The sequence below is a fragment of the Megascapheus bottae genome, chromosome 3, assembly GCF_031878675.1.
Source record: "Megascapheus bottae isolate mThoBot1 chromosome 3, mThoBot2.hap1, whole genome shotgun sequence".
Classification (NCBI taxonomy): domain Eukaryota; kingdom Metazoa; phylum Chordata; class Mammalia; order Rodentia; family Geomyidae; genus Megascapheus; species Megascapheus bottae.
Genome location: NC_143511.1, coordinates 18,969,128 through 18,994,381, shown reverse-complemented (window position 1 = coordinate 18,994,381; position 25,254 = coordinate 18,969,128). Strand labels below are relative to the sequence as shown.

At 39.1% G+C, this 25,254-nt stretch overlaps 1 protein-coding gene across 1 annotated transcript in view; it reads right to left on the bottom strand.

Moving 5' to 3' along the window:
- Nucleotides 1-23,191, bottom strand: part of Prune2 (prune homolog 2 with BCH domain) — a 177,258-nt gene extending 154,067 nt beyond the window's left edge. Inside the window, exons 1-5 of the mRNA XM_090329289.1 lie at nt 23,108-23,191; nt 16,291-16,395; nt 13,958-14,160; nt 11,022-11,185; nt 2,172-2,324 (exon numbers count right to left, since the gene is read on the bottom strand). Of these exons, the coding sequence (XP_090185415.1) occupies nt 2,172-2,324; nt 11,022-11,185; nt 13,958-14,160; nt 16,291-16,395; nt 23,108-23,191 (709 nt within the window). The remainder of the gene's footprint in view (nt 1-2,171; nt 2,325-11,021; nt 11,186-13,957; nt 14,161-16,290; nt 16,396-23,107) is intronic.
- Nucleotides 23,192-25,254: the final 2,063 nt, after the last annotated feature.

The following is a 25,254-nucleotide window of genomic DNA, read 5'->3' as shown; positions in this document are numbered from 1 at the left end:
CCCATGTAAGCAATGATCACACTTGTGGCAAAGTTTACAGTGCTTAAGATTCTCTGCAAGAAAAACATGGCTCATGACTGTTAGAATACTTAGAGGAATGGGGGCAGACTAAACAACAGGACAGTGGGAGCAAAGCCAAGATCTGAGGATCAAGGTCTGTGCAGGAAAGTCCGTGGAACTCTTACCTCCAATTAACCAACAAAAAGCCAGAAGTGACATTGTGGCTTAAGTATTAGAGAGCCAGCCTTGAGTGAAAAAGCTAAGGGACAGTTCAGGCCCTGAGTCAAGCCCCAGTACCAGCACCAAAGAAAAAATAAGTGAAGCGTACAGACTAGCCAGGGACAAGAAAAGGAAGGAAAGAGAAACCTGGAAATTCAGAAAAGGTGTGAACCAGGAGAATGCAGCAGAACAGTAAGATATCAAAGGGACAACTTCACAGTCTTTCCCTACTTCCTGTCTGACTCTTCCTGTTGGCCCCAAACAGACAAGAAACTAGGATCAACAGAACTCAGGAGGTTAGCATTAAACTATGGCTCAAGTGATAGGGTGCCTGTCTAGCAAGCTTGCTTCACTTCAAGCCCAGGTACTGTCAAAGATGGAGATCTTGAGTGCAGGCCCCTATACCTCAAAAATAGATGAATGAAAAGCATCCAGAAGATAAAATACTCAGGAGCAGTCACCAGAGGCCCAAATAGGGAAGGAATAGGTAGAGTTTGAAAATCTAAATAAAATGTAGCTAGTCAAACAATACCAATCAAGGCCAAAATTTGTTTTCCAGGATGTATTTAGGTGAACTGCTGTAATTTTATAATTTCTAGTATAGTTTTAGTCAGAATAGACCTTATAGTTGGGCACTGGTGTCTCATACCTGTAAGTCTGGGTACTCTCAGACATGAAGTCTGCTGGCTAATGGTTAAGAGCCAGCAGCAAAGGCTTGTGTGTAGTGTTTGTCCATTTCTGTGGTATCATTATTCCTGTTATGGCTGATCTCAGGCCACTCTTCCAACACCAGCCAACTCAAAAAAAGTCCATCAGCATTATGCATTGCCTGTTGGAGCCAGGGTGAGCATGTACCTGCATACCTCACAGCCTTCCAGTGGGACCTCTCTGAAGCATAATTTCACATGCCTTCCCACAGGACTCTAGTGGGCTTAAGGTGTAGTTTCTCACTGAGCAATTTGCTATGGTCTCCAACTAAATAAACTGCTTTGCCACTGGGGAACCTTAAAGTAGGGAAGAAAATTAATTTAATTTTGGCTCTTCGCTATGTACCTGTAATGGGATGAAGGCCCCAGTGGCTCAGGCCTGTAATCCTAGCTACTCAGGAGACAGAGATCTAAGGGACAAGGTTCTACACTAGTTTGAGCAAGAAAGTCTGTTAATCTCTTCTCTCCAAATAACCACTAAAAAAGCCAGAAGAAGAGCTGTATCCCAACTGGTAAAGCACTAGCCTTGAGCAAAATAAATTAGTGACATCATCCAGGTCCTATGTTCAGCCTGGCCTGGCTACTTGCTGGTTCTGTATTTGGTGGCGGGAAGACCTTACTCAAGGGTGTCTTGAGGATTCAGGATGCTCATCCTTATAAGGCATTAGGCATTCTGTGAATTACATTACTTATTATTATAAAAAAATAGTTGATCCAGAAGATTTATCATCCTAATAAAGCCTAGATTTGGGGAAATAATTTCACCATCACAACCACTGTGTCTCTTACTTCTCTCTAAAATCCTTTGATGGATAAAATCCCATGCACTTGACATTGCTCCTGACTCATTGGAACTCTATCAGCATTAAGATTCCAGGTCATTGGGCAGTGTAGCAGCCATGGGAGATAACCACACATTCAGATACTAAGACCTAGAGGAGAGGCCACAGAACAGCTACCTGATACCAGGTGAGCCAACATCATAAGACTGGAAAATCTTTCCACAGCACAGCAAGAAGGAAGAACAAGCCTCCTCTAATTCATCTCCTCAGGCAGGCCTGACAAACCCAACCACCCCTACTCAGGAGGCAGTACGTGCTTGGGAGTCCCCATCTCCATCTCCATTCATCTTAACTTTCTTTTTATTTGTTGTTGTTGTTTTGAGAAAGGGTGTCCTATGTGGCTTAGGTTCCGGAGGGTTAAGATTACAGGCATGTGCCACTATGCCTGGCCAGAGTTACTCACCTTGAGCACTGAACTGGGTCTCCTGCAGAACATTGATGATGTCCTCTCGAGGTGGCAAGTTGGGGAACTGTTCTTCCAAGATGGAAAGAATCTCTTCCTGCTTCTCGGAGATCTTATCTGGATCCATGGTCATCCACTTGAAAAGGATGCTACCTGAAAAGCAAAACCCACAATGCCCATGAACTTTTCTGCCATCCAGGATAGAGGTAGGAAAATTCATTCTCTACAACTGTTGTTTGTTGACTTAGATTGTGTGTCACCTTTTCTCTAGGTGTGGCTGGGATGTGATCCTCCCACCTATACTCATAGAAAATGGACAGTCATTTGTTTGATTTATTTTTTAATAGTTGTGTACGTATTGGGTTTTGTGTGCTGGTATTAAGGCTTGATCTCAGGGCAGGCATCCTGCCCCTGAGCTTTTTCGTTCAATATGAGTACTCTACCACTTACACCATAGCTCCACTTCTGACATTTTGCTAATTACTCAGAGATTATTTCAGTATTTCCTGCCTGATCTGGCTTCAAACTGCAGTCCTCAAGATCTCAGGCCTCCTGAGTAGCTATGATTACAAACTTCAACCATCAACACCAGCAGGTGTTACATTTTTAATCTAGAGGATGTATTGATTTCTAACTGGCATGAGTCAGTTTGAAATATTATTCTTAAATGTTTTCTATTTCTGGTTCAATTATATGGTTCTTTCCTACAGCTACACCTTTCTTTTCTATGCCCTATTTGGCCTGCTATTCCAATTCATATCTGACACCTAACTTGCTGGCCCCATAACCTCATGAAATTATCATGTGATTGTTTCCATTGCTCAGTGTTTTATTTGTTTTTGAACTGGTCCCAGGAGCTGTCCCTAAGCTTCTTTTCTCAAGGCTAGGATTCTACCACTTGAGCCCTAGCTCTACTCCTGGCTTTTTAGTAGTTAATTGGAGGTAAGAGTCTCACGAACTTTCTTGTGATCATTAGATTTCAGATTCCTGAGCGGTAGGATTACAGGCTTGAGTCACTGGCACTGGCTCACTACCATATTTTTATTGCTATCAACAGATGGAGGTGCTTTGGCATGATCATATCTACATACAACATATCAACATCAGACTCATTCCCACCCATCACTCTTCCTCATCTCTCCCAGCCCCATCATTTTCGAACCAATCTCAACATGTTTCCTAGTTCTAGTTTCACACATGTACATGAAAGTGATGTGACCACAGTTACTTTCTCTTTCCACTTGTGGTATCCCCCTTCCCACTAGTTCACATTTCCTGGGCAAGACACATTTCACCTTTCTAATAGTCATTTTTGTTAAAGTGCATGTTAGTTCTTCAAAGGGGCTTCTCCATGGTACATCACATATGCATGTACACAACAAAGATGAAACAAACCAAAATTTAGGGTCAATAATAATAGTATATAGTTTACAAGAACACACCTCAAAGACAGTATCTTGGTTAGGAAAAAACATATATGGGAGGGAAGACAAACAGTTGTTGAACACTGTTCCAAAGCTACCTACTTTAAGATAGCTCTGTAATTATCTGTTGCAAGAAAACTCACTTCCTCTCAGTTCCCTGAGTAGCAACCTTGACACAGATTTGCTGTTTCTTTCTGAATGGGAAGTACGAGTTTGTCAAGGGTCATTCTCCTGATATTCTCACTGGAGCCGACAAGTTTGGATGAAATTGGGAAATGTTGTGAGGAAGACTGAACCATATAGAGATACTACTAGAATCCAGTTGACATCCCTGACTGAGGACACCAGCAGTCTTCACTGAATTCAGTGGTGGAGTTAATGAATGTCACAGTATTTGATATACCCTTTGTGAAGACTGTATTTGAGACAAAGCAAGAGAGTCCAAGAAACTCCCCTATAACCTCGGATGCTATAATTTTGCCCAATCTTGAGTATTCGGTGATTTTCACTTGATACGTTGAATAATGATTGCCTATAACCTGGGATGCTACAATTTTGCCCCATGTTAAGTATTCAGTGGATTTTCTCTTGATACCTGAATAATGATTGTCTTAGTCTTGACTGTGATTGTTGCCTCTCACACTATTTGGAATGTGGATCCTCCCTTTGTAATAAACTAGAAGATGTGAATGGATTTGAGGGAAAGAAAGAAACAGGGAGCTGTTAGGTAAATGGGGATAAAAAAGATGATGGACATAATATGTGGCAGATAATATGTGAGCCATCATGGCGCTTCTTGTTCCCAAAATGCTGTGAGTTCCTGCTCAAACGCTTCTTCCCACAATGCCCTGGGTGCCAGCTCAATCAGTGAAAAGAGTCCAGGTGGCACATGCACAAGCTGTCAAGCAATCATCCCAAAGCTTAGGTAGGAGACATGGCTGGAGCCCTGTACATTAAAAACCACCTTCTGACAGGACTTCATTGGGGTTTACAGTTGAATTAACAATCTGTGTTTCTTTGGTGGGGGATCCTATTATTAAAATACATTTAAAAAGAAAGGCAGCATTTAGAATTAATCTAAAAACGATGGTATTAAATCACCATACAGAATAACAGAGTGAAAAGACACTTCTGATACTGTCCTATTAAAACCCGTAACTTGTGCTCTGAAGCATAGAATTGACAGTGAAAATTTTTTTAAAAAGCAATTACAATAAAACAGTAACAAGAATTTAATTCTATTAGAACCCCTCCCCAATATTCTTTGTTTAAAAGAATGAGGCTAGGAATGGCCTCATGCCAAAAACAATTTTGGCCCATTAAATACTGAATCTGATCTACCAGAGTCATGTTGGGAAAACACAGTATAGCACAGTAAAGGTATGTTCTGCATGTTGAATACTTCGCAGAAAAGAAGAAATTTAAACTTCCTTATTGTTTCATCTGGACTTCTTGGTTCCTTGTGGAGAAAAAAAATCCACTAAAGAACAAGTAACTAAAATACAAAAACTAAGAAGGAAAAACAAAATAGCTCACATTTTTATCTAAAAAGGTATACAAATAAGCACATAGTTCAAATGAATATAGTCATAAATATGTTTTAAAATGTCTTCAGTTAAAATAAAGCTTATCTGGAAAAAAGAGCTGTATCTTGTGTGATTGTTGTTCTTAATGTACTATGTTATTTCTCTTCTGTTTTGCCTTTTGGTTAATCTATATTGTTATTGTATCTGACTTTGTTACCTGGTATATTGTATATACTTTTATTTGTTTATTTGAAATAGGAAAGGGAAGGGGAAAAATAAGATGATTGGGAGAGGGTAAGGGAGGAAAATGGAAACAAAAACATGAGACGGGGTATCAATGTGTGAGAAGTAATACACCTAATACTTGATGAATGTAACTGTAACCCCTCTATACCCCAACAATAAAAAAGTAAATAAAAATAAAAAATAAAGCTTTTCTTTATCTGGTAGGAGAAATGACTCAGAGGTTGACAAATCATTTTAGTTTATAAAAACAGAAATAAACATTTCCTTCCCTGCCTCCCATAGCTTAAAATGGAGGATTTAGCTCTCTCTGGACTTTGTAACCCTTCAGGGAGAAAGATGACTCACCCATTGGGCTAGAGGAAAGGGGAACTGGGCTCTATTCCTTTCCTATCTGACCTCCTTAAAAGGATCTTTTTGAAGCTGTTAATTCAGACTACCAAAATAGCAAGCCAGTCTTCTTTATTAAAGGTCAAATGGAATTACCAATAGAAAGGAGAGAGCGTGTGCTTGTTAAGTGATTTTCCCACTTAATCTTAAACTAAGAACAATTGCTGTTATTTCAGTCTTCCCTGCCTGTCAGCTGTCAAGATGATACACAAACAAACAGGAAAGGCCATTTGATCCAAGTGTGGTCTTCATCCAAGCATGCCTGGTGATCAGGTGGCTGAAATCTCCTTGCCAGATGGTTCCTGGAAACACACACACACACACACACACACACACACACACACACACACACACACACAGTGATGATTCGGCAGTTTAATGGATTTTAGAGTTGGCAGTGGCTGTAGTAAACATCACTGGGGAAATAAAAGAATATAGGTTGAACAGCCTGCTGGGTCTATAACTGTTTGTTTTTGGCACATATCCAGGGCACAGCCAAGCAGCAACCTTAGGCCATGTGACATTATAATGTGACTTTTAGATATGCAAAATGTTAGAGAATAGTAGAAAAACTTCATTTCAAACAAGAAGAAGAGAAAGAAGAGACAGGGGGAAAAGGAAGAGAAAGAACCATACAAGGGGAACAGGTGGAAGGAAAGAAGAAGTCAAAAGACAGACATTGCTATAAAATCTGAAGTGATTTGTGGTCTCTTCTGCATGAGCACCTCGTTTTATTATACAGAAAATTAGAAAGCCATGCCAAATCAGTATGCGGCTTTACTGAGGGGAGTGGATGGTAACAATTTACATTTGCTGATTTGTTGAAATTGCAACACTGTTGAAGTCCAGCCTTCTGAAAGACCATCAAGGGACTTGGCTATTTTAAGAAGTTTTACTTAAGAAACTACATCCTGGGATTGGAGGCATGGCTCATGTGGTAGAGTGCCATCCAATGAGTGAAAACATCAGATACCAAGTTTGAGTCCTCTCTCAGAAGAAAGAGAGAGAGAGGGAGGGGAGGGGAGGGAAGGAAGGACGGAGGGAGGGAGGGAGGGTGGGAGGGAGGGAGGGAAAGAAAGAAAGAAAGAAAAAAGAAAGAAAGAAAGAAAAAAAGGAAAGAAAGGAAGAAAGAAAGAAAGAAAGAAAGAAAGAAAGAAAGAAAGAAAGAAAGAAAGAAAGAAAGAAAGGAAAGACAGACAGACAAGGAGGTATGGAGGGAGAGAGGGAAGAAAGGAATGAAGGAAGAGGAAGGAAGGAAGGAAAAGAAAGAGAGAGAAAAGAAGGAAGGAAGGGAAGGAGGGAGAGAAGGAAGGAAGGAAGGAAGGAAGGAAGGAAGGAAGGAAGGAAGGAAGGAAGGAAGGAACCTCATCCTCTTTCCTCACCAGAAGTATGCTGAGGAGAAGAAACAAGTCGCTAATGTGATGAAATATTTAAGAAAAGCAAAAGATTTGGCAGGGCTGAAGATCAGGTGCCACAGAAACAAGATTACCCAGAGATGCTCCGATAGCTTCTCACGAAGCTTCAGTTTCCCCATGGAGAAGATTACCACTAATACCAGGCAACGGAAATGACATGTGAATGACTGGGCAGGGGAGGAACTCTTGAGCTTAACTTTCTTTTTCTGTTTCGTGATGCTGAATGAATTTTGCAAGCTTTCTCATTTCTTCCATGCCAAAAGGAATAATAAAATAGTAACTAAATGATAGAAGAATCTCCCATGCAAGCAAATATTATGCTGACTACTCATAAGGACAGTATGTGCCATGACTCAGTTTGTGGAAGGTACAAAGTCAGGCAAAAGCCACATGGAATATTACAGATACAAACATAAAGGTGGTAGAAGTATTTTAAAACACACATGATGAAGTATGTTCATTGAGAAACAGAATGCTGGTCACTTAAAATAGGAGAAGAAGAGCAGGACAAATAAGCCTTCTTGCTCTGAAAGAGAACAGAAATGAAAATGTCATTGTAGCTGGGCACTGGTGGCTCACACCTGTAATCCTAGCTAGCCAGGAGTTTGAGAGTTGAGGATGACAGTTCAAAGCCAGCCTGGGCAAGAATGTCTGTGAGCCTCTTATGTCCAATTAACCACCCGAAAATGGGAAGTAGAGCTGTGGCTCAACAAAAGAGTGTGCTAATCTTGAGAAAAAAAAATGAAGCTCCAGGACAGCATCCAATCTCTGAGTTCAAGTCCCACAATCAAAAACATCAACAAATCTGTCATCCTACTCATGAAACCAATGCAGTCAGGGAACAACACATAAACACCCTTACACAATCCATTTTACAACAGTGTTTCTGAGGGTTTATGATGTGCCAGGCATAGTTCTAAGGCGGCAGCAGTGCAATGGTAAACCTGTGCACATATCACAGTGTCTCTGGTTTATGAAACTCGTATCCTACATGGAGAGATGAGGGTGGGAGGAGCCTAGGGGCAGAGAGAAAGACAAGTAGAAAGAAGCATCCCACAGGAGGGAATAGCTAGTATAAACCCGCAAGAGTGTTAAGAGCTTGGAATATTTTGAAAGACCCTTGTATCTTGATGAGGTCCAGATATAAGATATTCAAGGTATATGGGAGAGTAACCATGCGATAGTTTGTAAGGGTGGAGTGCTTGAACGTTGAGTATGACAAGCTGTGAGAAGTGGATGGAGATGATCTAATTGACAAAGGCCTTCTGATGACTTTCTAGACAAGAGATTTTTATGGGAGAAAGAGGAGAAAGACAGTTATGGCAGTAGCCAAGGAGAGACAGCATGGTGATTTGGATCGGGTCACTAGTAGTGATTATAGAAACTGTAGATGGCATTCAGTCTTGTTCTTCATGCATGGACAGCAGATCAATGTGCAGGGAAAGGAAAAGAATCAAGTGGAACTCTTGGAACTGGGTAGTGGGCACAGACTTCAATGACATCGGGATACTAAAAGCAATATGGGTTTAGAGATTTAGAGACATGGTCCATGGGCCATTAGCCATGGACCGTGTTAGGATGGGCCATTAGCCATGGACCGTGTTAGGATGTGAACGTCACCTGAAGAGTGGATATTAGTCTGGAATTCACAGCCTGGGGATATTATTTAAAATCTTGGAAATAAGTACTATCACCCCCAAATGGGTACTTTGACCTCTACATTTTAGGATCACCTCTTTAAAGCCACATCCTTTAAAGTCGCATCCTTTAATTGTGTCTGCTATTCTATATACATACATATGCACACACACACACACACACACACACACGAGTATATGTTCATATTCTCTCTGGCTTACAGTCTTCAGGAACCTTTGGCTCAAGTTTAGGATTTTCATCCTCTCACTTTCTAGTTTTTAAGCAACAGGAAGTGATGCCATTATTCTGGTAGCTTCCCATTGTCGCCTCACGGCCAGCCTCATGAGAAATTTCCGATGTCAGGAAAGACAAGTTCCTTTACCATAGCTCTCTTTCTTGGCTGCTCTGTAAAGCAAATAGTTTTCCTCCCTTTTGATTCTCTAAATCCTCACGTCATCAGAGCAGAGTTGTGTCTGTTATCATGTATTACAATCTCTTATTTTTTCTATTTATCAAATGTCATGAGGATGAGGTGTTCATTAACTACTTTCTTTCCTTCTGAATGTCATGGGAATTTTTCAATAAGAAAACAAACTTCTCCATTTGTAAGCTATTTAAACAAAACATTCTCTCTAAAGTGCTTGCTTATTCCACACATTTACCACTAGTTCCCTCTCAGTTGAGATCCCCAATTACGTTTATCTTCCTTCTTCTCTATTACAAATAAAATAAAAAAGAGGGGAGAATGTAGTTAAAAAAAACCTCAGTGTGCATCCTACAAAATTAAGAAGACTGAGGGAAAGGTGGGCTGGGAGGGATATGATGTTAAAAGTAGAAACATTGATCAAGATGCATTATATTTAAAAACTGCTTTATAGAATGGTGACTCCTTTGTACAACTTCCTAAAGAAAATAACAACATTAAGAAAAAAACAGAAGTAATTCACTTTACTTAGGTGTTAGTTTAAGGCACCATTTTTCCAGCGCACAATTTCCAGGGATTCATTTTGACATAAAGATATTTAGGCAGGTTTCTGGTGTTTGTTAGTTTTTAAATCTTTAGAGGAACTAAACTATTGGATCTTTTCTTTCCTTTTTGTGGTAGAGATAGAGGAGGCCCAAGAAAGAAGGGTCCTTAGAGTAGGGGAGTCAAAGAATTATTTCTAAATGCTTTCAGACAGTTCCTCGCTGGTTTTTGAGTTTACTAGATTAAGCATTTCTGAGAACCATCTGTATTTCACATGAGACAATGACAACTTTCATTGTGATTCTGGGCCAACAAATTTGACTGAACATTTCCTGTGTGAAAGCTACTCATGGGAACCAACAAACTCCACTGATGGAGGTGGAAGTGAGATCAGTAGCACACAGTAATCCCCCAATATCTAAACACTTCCCAGAGGTACGAGATTCAGGGCTATTCACGTCCCATCTACAATACAACACCATATTTGGGTGTAACCTATATAATCCCTCTGTGCCTTCAAATCATCTCTAGGTTACTTGTAACAACTACTACATTTTAAATACTATGCAAATAGTTGATATATTGAATTATTTAGGTAATAATGAGGAGGGAAAAAAAGTGGCACACCCAGTAAAGACACATTTAAAAAGTATTTTCAATCCAAGATTGCTTGATTCCATTGATGTAAAGCCTGGGATTCCAAAACAATAGATGACAGAATATGTGTGTCTTTCCAGTGCTTAAGACAGGCCAAAGAATATATTCCAAGGTGAAGGAGTGAAAGGAGGTAATACTTGACTATAAGTATGAAGATAAAAGATGTGTATCGTGCCATCCAAGCGGTATTGCATAAAACAAGCATGTATATGTACTAAGACATGTCTCAAGGTAAAATATGGAATTCTGGCCTCAATCACATTGTCGAAGGGCAAGAATCACCTCTGGAAGCTATTAAAAAGACAGAGAAGCCATTCCAGCTCTCCAACCAAAGTGCAGCAGATCCGTTTAATATTCTTGTCTAGTGACACATCCCCAACCCTGGCTGCATATTTTTAAATGCACATTTTTAATATTCAGTATAATGCTATTCTTTAACAAACTCTTTACTCCCTGCCTCTCTGATGAAGCTTCCTGGGGTCTTGAAAGGGATTGTTAAGCCAAGAATGGATCGCACTCTTTCTGCTTGAGCAGGTTGAGAGCCACTCCATTAGGCCTCTCAGTATTTAATAGAAAGAGCCATCGCTCACCTCTGAGGAGATGAGCCAGCTGCTCAGTGATGAGCTCGGGAGCCTCCTGGAGCAGCTCTTTCAGCACTAGGGAAGAAGAGGGCTCTCGCAGCTCCACCTCACCATCCTTCTGCTCCACGGGGTTGATAACTTTGACCACTGCTGATTCCAAAGTTTTGTCCTCACTGTAAAGTAAGTGCAGGAGAGAGTGAGAAAGAGTTGGACCCTATTTTCTAGGTTGGGGGTGAGTAATTCTCTGTTCCCCCACAAATAATAATTTCCTCTCAATAGCCAAAAAGATGTTAAACTCTCTACTCTGAATTGCAGACCTTACTCAGTATGTGCGTGCGTGCACATACTGGGACTTGAATTAGAATGTTCTCACTTAGCTTTATTCCATTCAAGGCTGATGTTCTATCACTAGAGCCACAGCTTTACTTTTCGGCACAGGTTAATTGGAGATTTTGGAGATTTTAATGGACTTTTCTGCCTGGACTAGCTTCAAAATTCAATCCTAAAATCACAGCCTCCTGAGTAGCCAGGATTACAGGTGTGAGCCACCAGCACAGAGCTTATTCCATGTCTCTTCACATTTTAACTGTTCAAGAGTCTTAGGATGTTTTCATACCATAGCAACTCTGTCACTTGTTTCTCATTTGAGAAATGGTGGCAGCTAATGTTTACAGGGACTTCTACTGTAGGCTAGATGCTATTATAAATATATTAAGTAGGTTTTATTTTTATACTACGAAATTAGTCTGTTAAGGTTAGTTCTAATAAGGTCTCCATTTTACAAATGGAGAAATTGAGGCACAAAGAAGCTAAGAAATGTGTTCAAGGTCACAGGACTAATGAACAAACCTAGTGAATTGACAATCTGGCTCTAAACCTTGTACATCCAGTCAAGTGATAAAATAAAATAAAATGTCTGTTGGCTTCTACCATTATAAGAGTTTGAACTGGATTTTCTCAAAATCAGGAAGAAAAGTCTAGAGAGTATGACTTTCTGTTAGAAACAAATGACTAACCACGAAGGCAATAAGAAATCCCAATTTCTTTCTTGAAAAGCATCCTACTTCCAAAACAATCTCACAGCTGGAATTTACAACCTCAGTGTTAGCGTAACTTTTTCATATATACATATATATACTATATATACTGCTATTTTCAAAAATAGGTGTATATGTATTTGTAGGTATATATGTACATATTTTTACAATCTTTAAAAATTAGGTATATGATGTATATATATAGGTATATATATTTACTATCTTTTTTATTGTGATTAATAGAAAGGTTACATTATATTCAACAGATAAAAAGAGCATAACTTCACAAACATTGATACTCTTTCTCATGACATGGTCCCCATTTCCCTCCCACCCTCCCCCCGCTTATCTTGATTTTCCCCCTTCCCTATCCAATTTCAAATAACCAATTAAGCACATATAAAATATACCAGATAATAAGGTGAAATATTGTAACAATATGAGATAACCAAGGGATGGCAAAAGAGATGAGCGATAACATAGTACATTAAGAACAACAGTCATTCATTATATGGCTTTATATTTACTATCTTTAAGCAGTTGTACAGATTTTAACTCAACATGTCAGTTTATGAATACAATATATCTTGATCAATGTCACTGCTCTCCTTCCCCTTTCCCCCCAACCTTATCCATCCCTTCACGTTAAATGGCTCCATTTTTATTTATGAACATAAAATACTATTATTGTTGGTATCTTTTTTTATTGGTCTTGGGACTTGAACTCAGGGCCTTGACACTGCCCATGAGCTTTTCTGCTCAAGGCCAGTGTTCTATCACTTGAGCCACAGCACCACTGCTGGTTTTCTGATAGTTACTTGGAGATAAGAGTGTCACAGACTTTCCTATCAGGCATGACTTTGAACTGTAATCCTCCAATCTCAGCCTCCTGAGTAGTTTGGACCAGTACATTCTGGCACTAGTTAGCTATTCTTCAGTACTCATTGAAAGAGGTGGAAGGTCCAGTTCTAATTTGAGTTGCTACTAATGGTATATGGGACCTTGGACAAGACTGGACTTAGGACGTTGGAGTGTCATAAATTTATGGTACTCACTAGGTCTTGAGTTTCCTATCTATAAAGTGAGCTACATGAAAATAAAATCTACCACCCTTTTTAGTATGGAGGTAGATTTTAGATTATTTTCAAGGCCCATCTCCACAGATTCTTTATCATTTCACCTCGGAAATTTCTTTAAATATTTTTTAAGGTTGTTAGTTTAGTTTATAAATTTGTTTAGTCTCTCATTTAAATTTCATTATGTACTTCAGCATCAATACACAGGAATATTGAATAGCTACAAGAAATTGTTGAGTGATACCAATCAAGAAGCATTGTTACTATAAACTGATTTGGCCCTTTGTAACCCTTTTGTACAACTACTTAAAATAAAAATAAAGTATTTTAAAGAAGAAATTGTATGCTTTCAAACTACAATTTTGAATATGATAAGAGTTTTCCACTTAATGAAGACCTATTTCAAATTCAAGAGTAAAACCAAAGAGTTGGCACAGCCAATAATTGCTCACAAAAGAAGAAAAAAGAATTCCTTTTTTTCTACCAGGTGCTGGTGGCTAATTCCTCTAATCCTAGATATTCAGGAGGCTGAGATCTTAGGATCAGGGTTCAAAGCCAGCCCAGGCAGGAAAGTTTGTGAGACTCTTATCTCCAGTTAATCACCAGAAAATCAGAAATAGTGCTGTGGCTCAAAGTGTTAGAGCTCTAGCCTTGAATGTATAAAACCTTCAGTGACAGAGCCTAGGCCTGAGTTCAAACCCCATCACAAAAATAATTTTTAAAATTCTTTTTCTCCAGTCACCCTTTGCATTAAATATATGTCAAACCACAGCGATCCTGAACAAAGTGACCATTTCTTCTTTAAGGAACCAAAGCAACGAGTTTTCCTTACCTTGCAAGGACATTGCTGCCAACAAGCGTCATGGACAATTTCCCTTCCTCATTGAGCTGATGTAGATTAATTTCATCTCTGAAAATGTGGAATGACTCAGAGATACTCAGTTCTTCTAAAATAAACCTGGTTTCAGTGAAGTAGTTGAAGTCAGTTCTTGGGATGTTCAGCACTGGCAAACACAGAATGCCAGGGGGACTGACCTACCAAGAGAAAGGAGGAGAGGAGAGCCCAATCCTGTTAGAGTCAAACCTTTCACTTACTCAAAAAAGCATCTAGCAACTTAGACTCAGAAGTGTCATATGTAACCTGGCATTGGAAAAGGAAAGAGAAGGAGAAGGTAAAGGAGGAGGGAGAGGAGGAAGAGGAGGAGGAGGGGAAAAGGAGAAAGGAGGAGGAAGTGGAGGAGGAGGAGGACAAGTCAAGGAAGAGGAGAAGGAGGAGGACAAGGAGAAGAAGAGGAGGAGGAAGAAGAGGAGAAGGAAGAAGAGGAGAAGGAAGAGAAGGAGTCGCAGGAGGAGGAGGAGACGACAGGAACTGGAATAAAAAGTCTTGCACATTCAACATGTAATAAATAGTCTCTGAATGAATTAAAAACACATATGCCACTATCAATCTAAAAATTAGTCCAGTTCACTCAACCCTATGTTCTCTGGACAAATAATGTTTTTCTCCTATAGGATTAAACAACTAGTAACTAAAATTAGTGTTGCTATGCTCTTATCTCCTACACCAATTAGTCTCCCTAATAAAGTTCAAGAACTTTTAAGATACATTTGATATAAAGCCCTCATGTAGAGATGGGAATATTTGCATCATCATGTTGGTCAGCTGCTATCCTAAACCAGAGCTGGCCAACCCCCACGCACTCTGGAAGACTGGGCTTCATGAGAGTTTAACTATCTCTGGAGCCGCTAGGTATCCTAGCAAGGTCTCAGGCTCCAAAAGAAATTGGAATAAAACAAACCAGACTCTGGAAAATTTTAAACAATGGAATGATATTCTTGGAAATACCACCCCAAACCTTTGAAAACATACATTTTATTTATTTTTTTATATTTTTATTGTAATTAATAAAAGGGTTACATGATATTTGCCAGATAGAAGGTGCATTAATTCACATACATTGATACCCTTTCACATGTCTTGGTACCCATTTCCCTCCCCCCCACCCACCACCCACCCCACATCTTGGAAAACATACATTTTAAAATAAGCTTATAAGACAATGAAGCCCATTCAGATGGGCTGATGAACTTTTTAAAAATTTGATACCTATTTGAGGGCCGGGAGTCTGGCCTAGTGGTAGAGTGCTTGCCTAGCATGCACAAAGACCCGGGTTCGATTCCTTGGTACCACATACATAGCAAAAAGCCAGAAGTGGTGCTGTGGCTCAAGTGGTAGAGCCCTTGCCTTGAGAAAATCCAGGGACAGTGCTCAAGCCCAAGCCCAGGACTGGCAAAAAAATTGATATCTATCTGAGCTGATGGGTTCTATGGAAGGGAAATTTTGAAATGATTTCTTGAAAGAGATGTCCCACTTTGATGGCTGTGTCTCTGCTCTGTGGAATAGAAAATTTCTCATTCAAGGGAGAATAGAACTTACTGAGAATGACCTCATGAAGAAAAATAGGGCAGAGTGTAAAACTCAACAAAGATTTATAGAATGAATAAGACAAGCAGTACTTCTGTGTCTGATAATTCTAGCCAATAGGCTTTCTGCTTCATGGAGTGTTCATATAACTTACTCTGCACATATTTTTCTCCAAATGGCAAGGCTATTATACAGAAGAGTGATAAAATAAATAATTTCTGATTTTTCTTAATTCTCTTCAGTCCCATACAATAATTAACTATTATAGACATTAATTTGAAATACTAACAATATTATAAAGAATACCTAGAATAGTAGATATCAGAATTACTCAGTAAACATTTGTTGATTTATGAATTACAGTACTTTATTCTCTGCAACAATAAAACAGGACATGCACATTTAAGTTAATATCTTTTTTTCTATAAAATGTTTACTCTTTTTTGTGTTTGTGCCAGTATTGTGGCTTGAACTCAGGGCCTCACATTCTTATGCAACTTTCTCAGGTGAGACTGGCAAGTCACTTGAACCACAGCTCTAGTTCTGGCTTTGGCTAGTCAGTTGGAGATAAGAGTCTGAAGAACTTTTCTGCCCTACCTGTCTTTGAACTATGATCTTCAGATCTCAGTCTCTTGAGTAGCAAAGATTACATGTGAGCTACCAATGCCAGGCTAGGAATGTTTGTTCCTGAAAGTTACATGACAGTTCATGTATAAAAGGTAGACTCCTTTTCCTCTCACCTTATCTAGGAAGTAAGCATATGTAAATGCAGAAATGAGAGAATCCAAGTCACAGGATTTCGGTCCAATAACTACATGAACTTTCTCCAAGCGTTTGCTTCGATCCTGAAACAGATTCAAAATGAAACATCATTTAACACACAAAATCTTTTTAGAAGTAAACTGTTTATATTCATGCCAAATGGCAGGAATTTATCATATTTTACATAAGAACATAAAAACTGTACAATGAGTTTAACATTCTAAAGTATTTGTGCAAACCAAAACATTTATCAGGAAGAAAAAGTAACAACATTAAGACTCTACAACTTTCTTTGAGATAGACAGATAGAGAGACAGAGAGGCAGACAGACAGACTGACAGCACTATAGCTTGAACTCAGGGTCTGGGCATGGTATTCCTTAGCTTTTACACTCAAAGCTGGAGTGCACAGCTCCAACAGCTGGTATTTTGGTAATTAACTGGCAATAAAAGTCTCATGAACTTTTCTGCCCAGGCTGAGTTTGCACCTGAGGACTAAGCATGAGCACCAAGTAGCAACAGAGTCGTATTTTTTTAAGTGAAAGATTTTGTTCTAAAGAGCAGTTACATAGAATTCTGTCACTTTTTCATGTTATGACATTCTTCTCAATTTAAGAAACATTGTGACTTTCCCATATATTCTCAGCATGCAGCTTAACTAAATATGCACACAATTTGGTAAGGATTTATATTTTTCATGTCACATTTTGGGTAACAGGACATAAACTCTACATTATATTCTAATATTTATTAAATGAAGTTCAAAATACTTCCTTAGCTTAGAAAAATATGGATATGACTAGTATCTTTGGTCAAAGCCTACAAATTACAGTAATATTTCTTTAAAAAAGTATACATAGACTTTCCTCTGAAAGTGAACACAGAGTATTTTTTTCTAGTTAATTCAGCAATTACTTTAAATTCCTGTGTGAAAGACTGACATCCTTTTGAAATTTCCAGAGTAACAATTGCTTCAAGAAAATTCCACTGTAAAATTGTCCAATCTAGGTAATTTTAATGTAAATTAATATCTTTGTCAGACACAACACCGTTTTCCCTCCCTTTTCTTCAGTGGTTTTAATCTCTCTGTTTAGAATAGACTAGAAAGCCACCTTAGTTATAATACTGCTCCCAAAGGATATAGAAAAGTGTAGACTTATTATGACCACCACCTCCCCTTTTTTGCCAACATTGGTGCTTAAACTCAGTGCCTTCAACTTGCTCTGCTTGCTTGCTTGGTTTATACTCTAGTATGTGAGGCACGTCTCCAGCCTTGCCTTTTGCTTGTTATCTTGGAGATGGAGTTTCATGGACTTTTCTTCCTGGGTTGACTTTGAACCACAATCCTTAAGAATCCTTTAGCTTCTTTGATAGTTACATTTACAGGCATGAGATACCAAGGCTAGGCTTATCATAACTGTTTTAACAACAACAACAACAACAAACCCTTACTATTCTGTTACATCCAGAAAAATAGGAGGCATTGCTGAATAACCCACTAGTATTTTGCAGAATGTTGAGTGAGATAAGTCAAGGCCAAAGGAACAAAAGGCACATGGTATCCTTAATATGTGGATATTAAATCCAAACAGTACAAGAGTGATGACTCATATTTGGGTATCCAATGCTATGGACATGGTATTGGAGATATAAACATAACTACATAGACATAAAAATTCATGATTCTAGGGGCCGGGAGTTTGGCCTAGTGGTAGAGTGCTTGCCTAGCATGCACAAAGGCCCAGATTCCTCGGTACCACATACATAGAAAAAAAACAGAAGTGGTGCTAAAGCTCAAGTGGTAGAGTTCTAGCCTTGAGAAAGTCCAAGGACAGTGTCAGGCCCTGAGCTCAAGCCCAGGTCTGGCAAAAAAAATTTATGACTCTATAGACATAGTGTTTTATTACATAGATTAATATGTACCTATGACATACAAACCCTCAGCTTACTTTTAATTATTTTCTAAAATCTAAGTGCCAGTGAGTGTATATGGAGATTCCCTTCTTAAATACTTGTTTGTTAAACATGACATGTGAAATATGATGTAAAAATCAATGTTAATAAATTCTTTAATAAAAATTTGACATAAAAATGGTTGGTACTTGTATGGAATTGTTGGTATCAAAGTAACTAAGTTAGTTAAAATATTAGAATTGGGTCCAAGAGAAAAAAATGGAGTGTTAAAGGTGGCTCGGTTAGCCTCTCACCAACAAGGCAGAAGCTTTCATGTTTATGATACACATAACCACTGTGCAATATTGCTAAATGAAAATTTAAAATATTGAGATGTTGATCCATAGCAAAATAAGATTTAAAGTGTGGTATCCAGTCAAGGTAATTACGACCATTTTCCAGCATCACCAACACTAGCTCCTGGGCCTTTCCTAATTCCCAACTTCCTCCTTGAACTTCATAAACAACTCTCAGACTCCCTGGCTGAGCATACATCCTCTGGGAGTGGAAGCCTTTGAGGGTGAGCACTCCACGTTAACAGTGTCAAATATTCCAGGGGTACCTAGTAAGAAACTTAAAGGACATTACCCTCCATTATAACACAAATGAATGCATTAGGAAATCACATTACTGTAAACGCTGCTGTTCTGAGAAGCTCCCAGGCCTAAGTAGACATTACCTCATCTCTCCTCCCAAATCTTGTGAGACAGCAAGAGCAGCAACACATTTTTATAGGTCAAAAGAATCTGTCCTGTGGCCAGGGTTGTTTCCAGAACCTCGAGCCAGGGAACAGTAAAGCCCAGTTGCTCTGCCCCAGATCTAACCATTCCACCATGCCATAATGCCTTCAACGTCCTCGCTGGAGGTGCTCAGGGGAATTGAGGAGGAAGAAAGCATCCTAAATATTCATGCTAAGCACAGCCAGTTTCAGGCTGCTATAGCACCACCCCTGACCTATTTAATTTTGTACCCAGTTTTTTTTTTTAATCATTTCCACCCAGATACAGCTCTGTGTTCAGTCCTCTTTCTATAAAGAGAAGTAGTGTGCACGCTGTGGTGTAGGTCAGAACCATAGTATACTGAAATTATAAACACTGAGGTGTGAGCCTGGGAGCCATGTGTCTCTTTGCCCATTCTCTCCTTTCTCTTCTGCCTGCTTTCTTCCCACATATCAAATGCTCCTGTGGTCCTGGCCTCTCCGAATGCCATCCATCCACATCTGCCAATTCCAGTCAGTTCCCTCAGCTCCCAGGTTCTCTCTGCTTGCCACCACAAACACATGGACAACCTTGATTGTGCAAGAAGAGAAAACACAGGAGTCAAACCAAAGCCCAAGAGACTGGGGATTGGCCTGGGAATGTGGCTTAGTGGTAGAGTGCTTGCCTAGCATGCATGAAGCCCTGGTTTGATTCCTCAGTACCACATAAACAGAAAAAGCCAGACGTGGTGCTGTGTCTCAAGTGATGGAGTGCTAGCCTTGAACCAAAGAAGCTCAGTGCCCACACCCTGAGTTCAAGCCCCACTACTAGCACTAAATAACAACACAAGGCTCTCACAAACTTTCCCACCTACGTTGGCTTCAAATCACAACCCTCAGATCCCAGCCTCTTGAATAGCCAGGATTGTATAGACATAGGCACGAGCCACTGGCAACCAGCCCAGTGTTCAATTGTACTATCCATGTCCCTTCAGTGATTCAAATGGGACTGCGATTTATTCATGGGCAAGTCATGCCCAAATCAAAGTGACCTGTGTGCAATGTCGTCCATTTAACTTATTATCAATATTGCACCTGTGAAAACCTGCTTGTGGGCCAGGCATATTCTTTTTTGGGGGAGTAAGGGAGGATAAGTTGCATATTTTATACAGGAACCATGAGTTTGGGGGTGGGAGGAGGGAAATGGAGACAAAAATATGAGAAAGGGTATCAATGTGTGAGAAGTAATGCACCTACTATCTGGCGAATGTAACTGAAATCCCTCTATACATTACCTCGACAATAAAAAATAAAAACATAAAAAAGAACCATGAGCTTACATGTTGCATATGCATCAGAATGTTGATAAGTTAATATATGCTTCTATTAAAATGCGATTGTTTAAGGTATTTATGTTCACTTTCTAAATGCTTTATTATTTTATTTTAAATTTGGTATCAGGGTGATGTATAGAGGGATTGCAGTTATATTTGTAAGATAGTGATTACACTACTTATTGAACATTGTTACCCCTTCCCATCTTTTTATCCCACTTCTCCCTCCCCTTCCCAAGTTTAAAGGTCATTTCCAAGATATTGTCTTGTGAATATCACTGTTACACTGGTTCATCCTTTGTTCTTTATCTCATCACCTTGTTTTCCTCCTTCCCTTCTTAAATAAATGTATATATGATAGAACAGGTACCAAAGTCAGATACAGAAGCACTAGAGTATAAACCATAAAGGGGAGAAAGAATAAATAAATAAATAAATAAATTCACATAGTACTTTACAAACAACAACCATAAGGATAAATCTCGTTTCCCTATCCTGGAGTTCATCTCACTTAGCCTTATTCTTTATGTGGGCCAGACATAATCTAAGCTCTAGGGATATATCAGTCAACCAAATGGACACAAAAATCCCCATCTCACAGAATTCTGTATGTAGTGTCAAGGATGTAATGTGACAAATTAATCAGATAACATACAGTGGAAGAAAAGAAATGCTCACACAAAAGCAGAGTACTGGGGTGAGTCTCACTGAGAAAGTCATGTTTAATTAAAGTCCAAGTGTAGCACTTAACAATGTCAGGCTGGCAGAAGAACAAGGGCAAAGTCTCTGAGATAAGAAAGTGTTCAGCATAGTAAAAAAAAAGAATTGCTGCCTAGTGTATACATGTTTTCTACAGAAGGCTTTGTAAGATCATCAAATGAATATCTGCTAAGTAAATACTCTTTCCCCAATATCAATACAAGCCCAGCAAGCAGAAAGGAATTTCAGGCAAAACAAAAAAAAAAAAAAAGATGCATTGTTAATGTCTAAACTCAGCACTCCATAGGCCCAACTCAAACTAGGATACTGATAATTGAATGTGATAGAGAACTAAGCTATTTTGCCATCTAAATACACTGTCAGATGCATTAAGAGTCTTCCAATAACCAACACATAAAAGAAAACCTATTGAGCATGTCACTATTCTAGATCTCAGTGCTTTCAAAGTATAATCCTAGTGAGATTAGACTTCTTACTGAAGTTAATGTCCTAGCACTTAAAAGCCCAGAAAAATGCCTACATGTTCATATTCCACTGTCCAAAGGAAGTTGCACTATTAGATAAAAACATTTGCTAATTTACCCACAGAGAACAGAATTGATAAGAAAGAGGGCTGTCACGGCCTGAAGTTCTCAGGTCCTGCTATCCCAACTCCAGGACCAGAGTCTTTCTGGCCTGTAACTTGCACATCTAAACTCTTGTATAAATGCTTTAATCAAACAGCCTGGCAGTAGTCATTATATCATTTCTCAATGCATCTTTCCCACTGCCTTTTCTTAAGAATTCCAGGATTTTTCAAAACCACTTAATTGAAATTTCATTTCAAACATATTGCAAGCTGGATTCTAGTGACTCATTTCCATAATCCCAGCTACTTAGGAGGATGAACATGGGAGGACTGTGGTTCAAATCCAGCCTGTACAGAAAAGTTCATGAGAAAAAGCTCCCCCTCCTCGATGTATAGCTGTGTATCGAGGTGTGTGTCTGAAATCCCAAACTATGTAGAGATTGAGGCTGGAAAGGTGGTGGTACCAAAGTAGCATGGGCAGAAAGTCTACAAGGCTTTTTGTTCACAGTACTGATACATTACTCTATGTATTATCATCTAATCCTCTAAAACTGGAGGCAAGAGAAGTAGCGTTCTAGGCTATATAATGAAATCCTCTATCACAAAAACAAAACAAAAACCCCACCAAACCAACCAACATCCACCAAAAAAAAAAAAAACCCAACAACAACAAAAATAAAACAGAAACAAATGAAGAACTATAGATTTGGTCACGGGCAAGTAGGAGCTAATATATGTGCATTACTTTTAAAATGTTACGACCTTTGCTTTGTTAATTTTGTCAGACTGTATCTGACTTACTGTGAGGGCCTTTAGTTCTTATCAAAACCAAAACCAGAGACTAGAGAATAAAATGCAAAGGTTTCAGTTGGGAGAGGGTTTCTCATGTTCTGAAGACCCCTCGTGGTCATTAGTGGTTAACATTTCTTTCCTTGCTTTTTAAAAACTTTTTGTTTGTCATTCTTTGGATCAGGCACTGTCCCTGAGCTTTTTCACTCAAGGCTGGAGCTCTACCATTTTGAGCACCACTTCTGTTTTTTCTGGTGGCTCATTGGAGATAGGAGTCTCATTGACATTCTTGCCTAGGCTGGCTTCAAATCACAGTACTCAGCTCTCCTGAGTAGCTAGGATTACAGGCATAAAAACCACCACCCTGCTGCTTTTTAAACTAGTGGTGATACAATGTCCTCTGTTCCCAGCATCATTTTCTCTGTCTGGTTCCCAGAAATTCAGAGGGTCAGATTTCTCCAGCTCATCTTCCACACAAGGCCGGTGTCAAGAGTGACATTCTGATTGCCAAAGAGACTTAATCCAGAGCCCATCCAGGGCTTCAAACCTTCCTTTTGGGCTTGGGTTGCTCTGGAGATCTCCAAGGCTGGTTCGTAATCACTGGTTTGCTGTAGCTTGGTACGCTCTGCCTTCCACCCTTCCTTTCCTGGGTGCAGGAATAGTGTGGACCGAGTGCCAACAGGGTGATAAAAGGCATGTCAGGTTCTTCCTGCCCATCCATAGAGTCTGACTCACAATCGTGGCAGCCATAAATGCAGGGTGACTCCTGGGGAGGAGCTGGGCTCCTGTCTGCACCACCCTGCAGCCAGGACCTGGCATTGATATGGCGTTAGGTAAATAGGCAGAGGAGTCACGGGCTCTAGTGGAAATAGCATTCTATGAATTTAGGAGCCTCTTTTTATTCTCCTTTCTTTCATTCTTTTTTTAATTAGAAAGGAGGTACTAAGGTTATGTGATTTGCTTCAGTAGGTGTGGAAAGGAATTCTTCAACTTCTGTGAGTTTTCTCGAGTTTGAACACAAGGCCTCACTCTTTCACACTGACAAGGCTGTCATGATACTGCCAGGCCACACTTCCAGCTGTGTTTTTTAACATAGGCACTTTGCTTTTCTCCTGAGCTATGGTTCACCTACTTCCAGGCTTCTTGAGATTATGGTGTGTGTGTGTGTGTGTGTGTGTGTGTGTGTGTGTGTGTGTGTGTGTGTGTGTTTAAGAATTTTTGGAAGAAAATTAGGTGTCTGTCCAAAAACAAATTCTCCTTGGTATTGCCAAATAGGATACTCACACCCACTAGCCAACTGATCTAGAATCATCTACTAATTAATAAATAATGAAGCTACCCATGCTGGTGCATACTTATAATCCCAGCTACTCAGTAGGCTGAGGCAGAAGAATGGTCATTTTGAGACCAGTCCAGGCTACATATGAGACCTCACTTAAAAAGTATTTTTAATAGCTAATATAAAAAAAAAACCTAGTAAGTGATTAGGAGATTGTTATTGGTTTCTTCTGAGAGCTGTTTCTCAGGTCACAGGTAAAAGCTAAAGCACTTACCAGAATCTGCAAATTAAGGACACAGGCATTTTATATTTAATTTTCTCATAAATGTCATAATTTCATTGGTGGCCTACTGGATGAGTATAAATAAATTAGCAAAAGACAAAAGGCTTTCAAAGGCAAGATTAAAATGGACTGTGAGGTAATTTAATTGCCTCACTGCCTGATAAAACTGAAACTTAGCCAACTCAGATAAATTCATGCTGCACATAACCTACGTCCTCATCACTGTTAATGGTATCACAAAAAAGAAAACAAATTCTCCAGTCTTCAACTGTGTATTGAATCATTATTGTATTAATAGGTAAAATATGTTAATATTTGATTTGTATTTTTTTATGATTACTTAAGATGAATTACTTAGATATCTTTATGTGGATCCTCAAATATTTGTTTTCACATTTTTTCTGCCTCATTTTGGGATGTTTATCCCACTATCATTTGTCAATAAATTATTAAAATATTATAGCCAGGCACTAGTAGCTCACACCTCTAATCCTAGCTACTCGGGAGTCTGATATCTGAGGATGGTGGTTCAAAGCCAACTTAGGCATGTAAGTCCATGAGAGCCTTATCTGAAATTAATCCCAGAAAAAGCCAGAAGTGTCACTGTGGCTCAAGTGGTAGAGTGCTAGCCTTGAGCAAAAGTTGCTCAATGACAGTGCTCAGGCCCAAATTTCAAGCCCCAGAACTGAACGGATGGACAGACAGACAGACAGACAGATAAACAGACAGACAGATGCATTTGGCTCATGTCTGTAATATTAGCTACTCAGGAAGTAGAGATCTGGGGATTACAGTTCAAATTTTTCTTTTTCTGGTCAGGAAAATTTGTAAGACTATAATTAATCACCAAAGTTCGTGAGACTCCAATTAATCACCAAAAGGCCGGAAGTGGAACTGTGGTTCAAGTAACAAACCACTAACTTTGAGCAAAATTACTAAGGGATAGATGGCATACCTTGATCCTGAATTGAATCCCCAGTACTGGAACACACACAAATGCCCTTACTCCTATTTTATCTGATATCAAATGTTTTTGAATATATGATCATTAGATGTTCTTAAACATATAGACATATAGCGGAATTTTTGTAGGACAACAGTACAAGAAAGAATGGTAAATGGTTTATAAAACAGTGGAATAGAGTACTTTCATATTTATACTATTTTGCCATTTGAAGAACAATATATGTAGCATGCAAAGACTCTCTACACATCAATTTTTGAAAAGAAAAAAAATGAAATGGAATAACAAGGACATGGGTGGATACTTAATGGAAGAAATAAAACTTAAAAATCGAAAATACAATACAAAGAACCTTA